The following is a 10,149-nucleotide window of genomic DNA, read 5'->3' on the forward strand; positions in this document are numbered from 1 at the left end:
TGTATTTGCTGGTGGATGTAATCCTGATGAGGATATTAATATGAATAACATGCAATGAATAAACAGCAGGGATATCAGCCTCAAAGCTCCTCAGAAATATTCCTTTTAATATTTATGGATGTAAGTTATTTAAAGTGTTTAAAATGCTCTAAAGTGTTTATATTTTACCAACAAATACATTAAATATGAAATAACACCAATTTAGAGGGAAATATTGCACTTCTACAACTGAGATCTAATGAAAAATCAGGAGATTCACTGATCTACTTTGTTATATATAGCTACAAAAATGTAATTTAATTAGAAATATTGAAATATGAAAATCCAAATATGGCATCAAAATCCCTCAGTAGAGCATATATCTCCACCAAGGCCCAACAATCTCCATATATTTAATCAAACTCCACCAAATACATTCACAGGTTCATAGATATCAGTCCCCTGAATGTTCTAAGATATTTTTCATGTCAGAAAACGCCTCATCTCACATTGTCAAAGAAAGTTAACCGTCCACAAGCAATTAAGCAACTAATCGAACAACTAATTCACCAACTATCCAACAACGCCAACCAATCACACAACCAACTAATCAACCAACCAACCTATCAATAACCACAACCAACAACGACCAACCAACCTGCCCCAAGTTCCAACCAACCAACACAACTTGGTTATATGCCCATGCTCATACACTGGGTAGGCCATGTTATTGGTCAGTTTTAGTGTAACTTGTTGACTTTTAAGTAAAGTTTTATTTCCAAAACATAATTTAGCATCTTTTACTTGTGTAAACATTTTGAATACTTATTTCACTCCTGCCTGTATGTGTCTGTTTAGTCTAATCTGCAGGTGTTTCTGTTTTTCTGGTCACTTCAGTGAACATTGAAACTACTGTGCTGCTGATGAACTGGTGGACAACACTGATCCAGCTGTAGGCCACACACACACACACACACACACACACACACACACACACACACACACACACACACACACACACACACACACACACACACACACACAGGGCGGGATCATCCCTCAGCTGCTGTCAGTCAGAGTTGATCCACATTGAACTCGATGGTGTGAAGAGGAGCGCAGCTGCTGTTTGTTCTCTGTTGTCTCTAAACTTTTTGTTTTTGCGGGATGTTTTTCTCCACTTTTCGCTCCTCGGGTCGTTTCCTCTCTGATGTTTTTCCTCTGTGATTTTTCACCCATCAGCCACTTCCACTGATCCTCACATGGAAACATCTCAGCAGCTCTGCGCCTTTACGCACGAAGCTCCAAGGGTAAAATGACCCGTAACGAAACCGGCACAGTTTTCCACTTCATGCCAGTTTAGCGCATGTTGCAGAAGATGTGCACAGAGTTTGCTTCAGCTGCAGCAGAGTTAAGACACCGGGGGAAAGTTTGCAGCAGTTTCTGAGCCCCGCTGCTCTGGAGGACTCTGTCCGCCATGAGGCTGTGTAACCGGGGTATGATGATGCTGATGACCACGGCGGGGGCTTTCTGCGCCTTCAGCCTCATGACCATCGCAGTGGGCACGGACTACTGGCTCTACTCCCGCGGGATGTGTCGCTCCAAGAGCCAGAACGAAAACGAGACCGTCCGCAAGAACGAGGAGGTTCTGACGCACTCCGGCCTGTGGAGGACCTGCTGCACTGAGGGTAGATACACACTGATCCTATGGGAGAGATACTAGTCACGTTATATCATATCAATATTAATGGCATGTATCTAAGAGGAAGATAAATCCAAAGATAATGAAATACTTGATATTAATAAAGACACAAAAGTCTCATGGGCACAATAGACCCTTCATCTACACAAGAGAGGAATATAACTTCATGTCTTTATAGTGGCTGATAAAGCAGTAGGCTTAACTATACGCTGTAATCATAATGTGAAATATTAGAAGTGATAATTTTAAATATGGGAGAACACACCCTGTGTTTCTATGACCACATCCAAGTTTAGGAAGTTGCAACACTATATAGGAAAAAGGTATTTACCGCAACCATTCAGATCATTAGAGACAAATACATAATAAGATGAGTTCATCCTTTATTAGTTTCACAATGGGGTGAAATGGACTCGGTGTTACACAGGCTACGTGTAATCATTATTTGCAAAATGTACTGAAAGTTTCAAACGTTTTGATGCAGAAAAACAGCCACTGTCACAAGTACATCACTGCATTACTTTCATTTAATTTGTAGATTTTGGATATATATTTTAGAAATAGCAACAGGTCATATTTAAAAAAATCAATCAATCAATCAAATTTTACTTGTATAGCCCATATTCACAAATTACATTGTGTCTCATAGGGTTTAACAAGGTGTGGCATCCTCTGTTAATAACCCTCAACAAGAGTCAGGAAAAACTACCAAAACAAAACCTATTAACAGAATGAAAACCATAGAAACCTCAGAGAGCCACATGTGAGGGATCCCTCTGCAGGACGGAAGTGCAATAGATGTGTAACTGAACACATCAACAAAACTACAATATTTACTGCATTGATTAGAAGAAAAAAGCCTTTTTGCATTTTTTTATGGCACCAATGAATACATGTGGTCAAGTTAAACACAATATTTTTGTCCAATATATACATGTAGGCTACATTATCTTATATTGCAAATGATGAAATGGTATGAAATACCACGTATAAAGTATGGAAATACTCATATAATTAAAGTAGCTCAAAATTGTAAGAACAATACTTGAGTAAATGTGTTTAGTTACATTTCACCCCCAACATCCCCAGACTGATAGAAATAGTTGATTTTACAGGTACAATCCCAGATGAACTAAAATGGTAAAACAATTAACAAACATTTAAAAATGTAATTTTGTTGCAAATGCCAACAAATGCCACTGAGAGTTGATCTAAAACTTTGAGCCAAAAGTGGGAGTTAAAACTGATTTGTGAGCATATTTTTTATTTTTAACTTTTTATCCTCAGGGAAAATTGGATTTGTCGAGCAAATGAATTGATAAAAAGTAGTCTCGATCAGCCATCCCATATATGAGCTTTATATTTTTGATGATGACAAAATTTATGAAGGTGCATCTTGGGTGGGAGGGAGATAGAGAGGAGTTTTGCGTTCCATATATGTGATGACATTTTGAATTATTCATTGCTTTTTAATAACCCCTCTCTCTCACCCCACATCCCCAGTTTTTTTTAGCTTTGCTAATTCTCTGAACTGTTCAGCTCTTCTTTCATTTCTGCCTCATTCACTTCCTTTTCATCCCTCTATTCCTCTCAACCTCTTCCTCTGTCTGTCAGCTCCAAAATGGTTTAATGGAGAGGTATCAAAACATGCAGAGGACATCGATGCCCCCAAACGCTGTGTGTGTGTGTGTGTGTGTGTGTGTGCTCTTGTACAGCTGTCTTTGTGAGGACCAGTTTGAGTTTACAACCAGCGAAGTGAGGACATTTTGGGAAAGTGAGGACATTTTAGTCGGTCCTCACTTTGTGACCCCCCCTTTAATGGAATGTTTGCGGGGTTAAGACTTGGTTTTACGGTTAGGGTTAGAATGAGATTTAGGTTAGGTTAAGGGTTAGGCATTTTGTTTGGATGGTTAGGGTTAGGGTAAGGGGCTAGGGAATGCATTATTCCAATGAGTGTCCTCACTAAGACAGCTGAACAAACGAGTGTGTGTGGGCGTGTGTGTGTGTGTCCATCAGTTTGCATCACAAAAAGCCACCTTCAGGCAGACAGGCAGGGAAATGGGAAGCTAAATGCTGCCTGTGCATCATCTGGCGTAAATAATTACCAGACGATCAGTGTAGATTTCATCAGGTTTTTGAAATGTCTGGTTGGTTTTGTACTTTTCATTTCATATCTTTATTAGAAGGTTATTCATTCATCCTTTATTTAAACCAGAAGGTCCCATTGAGATACAATATCTCCTCTTCCAGGGAGTCCTGGTCAAGATGGGAAACAATGAACTAAAAATGTTCAAATATAAATACAGTCAGGTACAGATACACACATACAAAAAAACAGATAGATCTTTTTTTTAAGTGATAAAACAATAAATAGTGACCAACAGATTTAACAAAGATAGAGATGTAGATACAAAATAAGAACAAAAGTGGACAGACAAAAGATTTAATCATGACATGTGGAGGAATTACTGTTACTGTGGAGCTGGGTAATTATCATGCAACAACTAAATGATAATTATGGCACAAAGCTGCAGATGCTGAGAAATGATCCATAGCTCCTGGTTTCACACGTGACCTCATCTGTTGTCACAATAACTTGCCAAACAGTGAAGTGCTTCGTCAGTCACTGTGCTTCTCTCTCTGACCTGTTCACTGTGGCCGAGTTGTAACTGCTGAATTAGTCATGTTGCGGTAACCGTGGCGACTGAGTCAGATCATCAATACTGTTCAATCGGCGCTGCACATAGGAACATATTCATCAATAAATCCCTGTGTGTGGCCATGTTGGAAGGCACCACAGGGCCAAAGGTTACACAGAGCAGGCAAACACCAGTGCTGACAGAAGGAAAATCAACATTAAAATACATCAGAACCTTTACATGAATAGTGACATAATGTTATTTCTATATATATATGTGTGTGTTGTAATGTAATGTATATATATTATAATCGAATGTAATTTCATTTCTTTGCGTTTTCTGCAGGGACATTTCGGGGCGTTTGCGCAGACATTGATCACTTTGCTGAAGACGCAGACTATGAGCAGGATGCTGCAGAGTATTTACTACGTGGGTAACACATGCACACAACAGCTTGGAGATCTGTTAGACCCCTACCCACACACGCAAATATGTGCCCTTCATGTGGCCTCGGGCAACCTTCAAGCTTAAATCTTGTACAGAGCCACATGCAACCACGCAAACCTGCAGTCAAGTCATCGGAGTTCAAACCCCCGGACAGGTTCTGATTCAATGCCTGTGAGCGACGGCATGTTCAGTTGTCGCTGCGTCATCCTGTTGCTAAGTTCATTTTCATTCCTGGATATTTGCAGGAACGGACCGCGTCAGTCAAATACAGTTTTATAATGTATTCATTAATTAAAGATTTAATCTACTAATTTACAAAAAATCCGAAATACTCATCAGTCAAAATTTTCAATAATCATATTTATTCCAATATTTTAATAACAAGAACATTTAACACAAAAAAATATAGCCCAATAATAAATCTTAAGGCCATGGACCCTATCAGGACCCTGGGCACATGCCCTCTTTGCAAGATGTGGTAATATTGTTATTTTGAATTTAACAAAAATACTTGACCAAATATACATATTTGAAATGACATTTACATGATTCTCACTTAGAAGCAATATATAATTTTTTTGGTTGTTATGTTCTGGCTCAAGCTGCTGCCGTCTTTAAAAGTGGTGCAAATATTTAGAAAAGCAAGCAAACACTGGCATCACAGGTTTCCAGTTAAACTGTCCGGTCACTACAAATTAATCCACACCTCAGAATTCAGAGTTTCCAGCGGCCATGGTATAAAACAACTTGAACGGACCTCATTTCATTATCCTCTCTCCTCTCCCCTCCTCTCCAGGAGCCGTCCGAGCGTCCAGCCTCTTCCCCATCCTCAGCGTGGGATTGTTATTTCTCGGAGGCGTGTGTGTAGCTGCCAGTGAGTTCTACAAGTCGCGCTACAACGTTATCCTCAGCGCGGGTATACTCTTTGTCTCTGCAGGTCAGAAACAAGCGCTCATAACAAAGCATCCATTCTTGCGTTATGTTCATCATCTGATAAGACGTCATCGCTTTGGTTGTATTTGTGAGCAACAAAGACCCTTTTAGGAGGAGAGGGTGTGGATGGACGGGTTGACAAAACCTTAGCAGTTAAAACTAATAGTTGACCTTTGACCTATAGCATACCCATAGCACGCTCCTATGGATTAATAGCACCTTGTTGTTTTGCATCAGCCTCTTTGTCTGACACATCTGTATGAACCAGGATGATGTGTGAACATCTGATCTCTGAGGTTTTCTAAAATTCGTGACACAATTTTTTTAGCAGGAGGAGAATTTGTCTTATTTAATTTTTACTGTGTGTATTTTCTTATTGTCTGTCTTTGAATTGTAGTGATGTGACTCCCTCTGAACTCTTCCAGGTCTCAGTAACATCATCGGCATCATCGTGTACATATCGGCCAACTCAGGTGACCCCAGCCAGAGCGACAACAAGAAGAGCTACTCGTACGGCTGGTCGTTTTACTTTGGCGCTCTGTCCTTCGTGCTGGCTGAGATGGTGGGCGTCCTGGCAGTGCACGTGTTCATAGAGAAACACAGGCAGCTGCGCACGAAAGGCCGGCCTTCCCTCATAAAGCCGCCCATCTCCCGCAGCTCGTCTTACTACCGCCACCGCTTCTACCAGAACCGCTCCCGCCGATGTAGCTACAGGAGCAACCACAGCGCAGCGGACTTGACCATGCAGTCCTTCAGAGCGTCCTTGGTGCAAGAGCGAGAGCCGTCCCTCTCTGCCGAATCCAAAGTCGCCGGCATGGCAGGTTTGCCCACACCAGGGACAGTGGACTCAGAATTCATGCTCTACACGCTAACCTCGCCGCTCAAAGACGGAAAGGTTGACATGGCTGTGGATGATTTGAACCATGCTGCTGCTCACAACAACACGGAGATGCTGCCTGGAAACTGTGCTGCCAACAGAAGGACCACGCCTGTGTGAGCGGACATTAACTGCAGGAGGGACATGTTCAGTGATGAAACACAACTTAAATGAGGGGAGAACATTGACTTTGAGGAAATCCTCACCTCTTAGGTAAAGCAAGAGGAAAGACTTTGGATATCAAAGTAGAGGGTGCGTCGACTAGTCTGTTGATTTCTTGATTCATTGTTTGGTCTACAAAATGTCAAAGAACTGTTGAAACATCTTTTCCCAGAGCCCAACGTGACGTCTCTAAATTATTTGTGTTGTCAACAGGGCAAAACTCCAACGAGAGTCAGTTTACAATTTTATAAAATAAATGAATTCAGCTAATTCTTATGATTGCGATTCTGGAGTCAGAGAATGACTGTTAGACTAGAATGGGACTCAGCAAAGCACAAACCTCCGCCAAGAACCAACAGCTGCCTCAAGCTGCACCAAATTTCACACACTCATAGATATCAGTCCCCTAAATGTGCCTGATTTAAAAAAAAAAAAATCAAGATCCATGAAAATGATTTTTTTTTAATCCTATCTCGCAATGTTAACGAAAATTCAAAAAAATCCTGGATCTGCCCCAAATTCCATTGATTCTTCGCTGACCCATTCCGCATCCTTTCACCAAGTTTCCTAGAAATCCACACATACCTTTGTGCTCTTTCTATGTTTTTTTGCTTCGATATTACAGTTTCTACATCTGTAGAGAGCGCGAACGAGTGTGCATTGTAAAACAAGTATGTGTGTGTGTGAGACATGGTCACACAGAGAGAGACAGAGAGGAGCAGCAACCAGGAAATTAAGAATACACTGAAAATGAACACACGCACATGGGAGTGACGTAACTGTCCTGTTCCTGTCCTGCTTTTGTGGACCGAGGCACAAAATCGAAACCCCATTTGATGCATTAAAACTCTCTCTATCCGTCTCTCACTGTGTTCGCGTGCCATTGTGTTTTTTTGCGTGAGCATCTGAGCATGCAGAAGGTCGTTCCCCTGTGGTTGTGCCATCGAGTCTCTGTTTACATCGAATAAAGCTGAATAATCAACAGAATCTCTCAAAATGTGCTTCAGAAGGAGACAAGTGTTGTTCCAGGTGTCATGTTGTTTTTCTGTTGTGTCGTACAGCGCTCCTCTCTGGTGTCTGCATGAGGAGGGAACAGGGGACAGGAGAAAATGTCTGAGCCAAGTACAAACATGTAAGCAGAGGCACAAACACTTTCGAAAAATAATGGACTCCCCTGAACTGCCTTAGTGTGTGTGAACGTGCATGAGCAAGCTGTATTAGTGACGATGGCAGCTGACAGCAGGCGGACTGAGAAACCTGATGTGTTGCCATGGCAGCAGCATCATTCAGGCGAACATTGTCTGTTGGATTCAGATCTGGCGACTGGGGAGGTCATGGTGCATCATCATGACGAGTGCACTGCCCGTTCTACAGCTGCCTGTTTGTTTGGCCTGTGGTGACGCTCGTTGCAGCTTTTCTTCCTGAAACGGTAATAGTGACCTGCAGTAACTGAGCCACAGCAAATAAAGACCTGCTGCTGGACTCGCTCCACAGAATCCTGAAGCTGCTCCCCCGCTGCTGCACAAAGAGCCGTTCACCTGTTTATTCAAAGTCTCAAAGAAAATTTTAATAGAGTGTATCATGTGTCCAAATTTAACACTGCATTTCCCTGGGCCCCTAACAATACACAAGCCAACTCGAGCTGTGGGAGCCACAGTCAGACAGATTTCTGCAATTATTCGATAAATGCAAGAAACAATCAGAAAATGGTAAATTGAGGGGACAGATTGAGCAAAACTCCGACTGTGGCATTCAAAGGATGATTGGTTGATTTTAAGAGGAACAGAAAAAATATTCACCGGTCCATTACACCACCAACACCACCCGGGACTGTCGACACCACATTCTGAACTATGTGCCTCGGGAGAAATCATGATTCATCCGATCAGGATGCGTTTTCTAGTCTTTAACCGTTTGACAGGAGTAGAACCCGGTGTAGTCTTTTGCTGTTGTAGCCCATCTGCCTCATGGTTTGATGTGTCCATGATGCTTTGCTGCTCCCCAGAGGAGTAAAGAGTGGTTATCTGTGTCACCACAGCCTTCCTGTCATCACGTCTGGACAAACCTCCTCATCAACAGAGCTGCTGCTCCAGAGACTGTTGGGTGTAAAAATCCCGGGAGATCTGCTGTTTTATTCAGAAACACTTAATCCAGCCGGTGTTGTAACAACAATCATAGCTCAGTCAGTGACATCACATTTTCTCCTGTTCTCATGTTTGATGTGAACATTATCTGAAGCATAAGCTACGGACAAACCAAACCAGTTTGGATTTAAGAAATGCTTTTAATTGGGTCTGTGTTTAGATACTATTCCGATGAAAGATATTTTTAGGTATTAGGTCTTTATTGATAGGACAGAGTTTAAAGGGGGGGAGTTCTCTGTTTCATGATCTCAAGGTTTTGTGTTGTGCTCACTGTTATCATTTCAGTTATTATAAAAAAAAGGCAGAGGAGGAGAAAATAGAGGAGCATAAATCCAGTGCCTACGATTTTCAAACTGTGTTTTAAGTTACATTTACAATGTCCATTGTTCAAAGGATGTTGACATACTTGATCACATGATTTAAAGCAGAAGGACCTTTGGTCTTATCGTGGATCCCTTCGTGGGAAAAACCTGGCAGTGGTGGGATTTGAACCCACGCCTCCGAAGAGACTGGAGCCTTAATCCAGCGCCTTAGACCGCTCGGCCACACTACCCTGTATCTATTAGAAAAGATGTCTTTTTACAAAAAGTCAGTGGACATATATAGGATATGAATTAGATTTATAGAATAGTAGTGTATACTTTGCATTTGCTAAGTCAGAATGTGTTGTTATGTGGCTGATGTTCACAACAGAAGCACATTGTGGTCGATTTACATTTTTTCTGTCACTCTGACCCTGTTCAGTCCTGGTATTAACATCGGTCCTGAAAGATCCGAAAACCACGTTGCCATGTGTGTCGGTGTCACACATTTTGTTCCTCCAATTCGTCGTAGGTCTGTTCTTCAACTGTTGATAATGCCCCTTGGAAATGGTAAACAAATTGACAGGTTGTACACAGTTCAGGCTTTGGATTACAAAGTATTTATTATTAAGTATAATTAAGCATTGCAAATACCTCTGCATTTATTCTCAGGTCCTTTTTCAGTCACATTGATGACAAAACCCTGATAATCGTGAGACAGAATTTCAAGTTGAAGGACTTTGGTCTTGTATTAGATCTCTTCATGATAAAACCTTGGCAGCGGTGGGATTTGAACCCACGCCTCCGAAGAGACTGGAGCCTTAATCCAGCGCCTTAGACCGCTCGGCCACGCTACCTTATATATGACTAAAAAGACATCTGTTTACAACCAGTCAGTGAATATATACAAAGGATATAAATTATATTTATTAGCATTTGCTAAGAGAGATTGGAGCCTTGATCCAGC

At 41.5% G+C, this 10,149-nt stretch overlaps 1 protein-coding gene and 2 non-coding genes across 3 annotated transcripts; 1 reads left to right on the top strand and 2 right to left on the bottom strand.

Moving 5' to 3' along the window:
- The first annotated feature begins 877 nt into the window (after positions 1-877).
- LOC117762514 (voltage-dependent calcium channel gamma-3 subunit) lies at positions 878-7,132 on the top strand. Its single transcript, XM_034586921.1, has 4 exons — positions 878-1,664; positions 4,663-4,746; positions 5,561-5,701; positions 6,123-7,132. The coding sequence occupies exons 1-4, from the start codon at positions 1,454-1,456 to the stop codon at positions 6,692-6,694; spliced, it is 1,008 nt and encodes a 335-aa protein (XP_034442812.1). The 5' UTR covers positions 878-1,453; the 3' UTR covers positions 6,695-7,132.
- Positions 7,133-9,351: 2,219 nt separating this feature from the next.
- trnal-aag lies at positions 9,352-9,433 on the bottom strand. Its single transcript has one exon. It is a non-coding gene; the product is annotated as a tRNA-Leu (tRNA).
- A 524-nt stretch (positions 9,434-9,957) lies between these two features.
- On the bottom strand, positions 9,958-10,039 carry trnal-aag. Its single transcript has one exon. It is a non-coding gene; the product is annotated as a tRNA-Leu (tRNA).
- Between the last annotated feature and the right edge of the window lie 110 nt (positions 10,040-10,149).

The sequence above is a fragment of the Hippoglossus hippoglossus genome, chromosome 1 (genome assembly GCF_009819705.1).
Source record: "Hippoglossus hippoglossus isolate fHipHip1 chromosome 1, fHipHip1.pri, whole genome shotgun sequence".
Taxonomy (NCBI): Eukaryota; Metazoa; Chordata; class Actinopteri; order Pleuronectiformes; family Pleuronectidae; genus Hippoglossus; species Hippoglossus hippoglossus.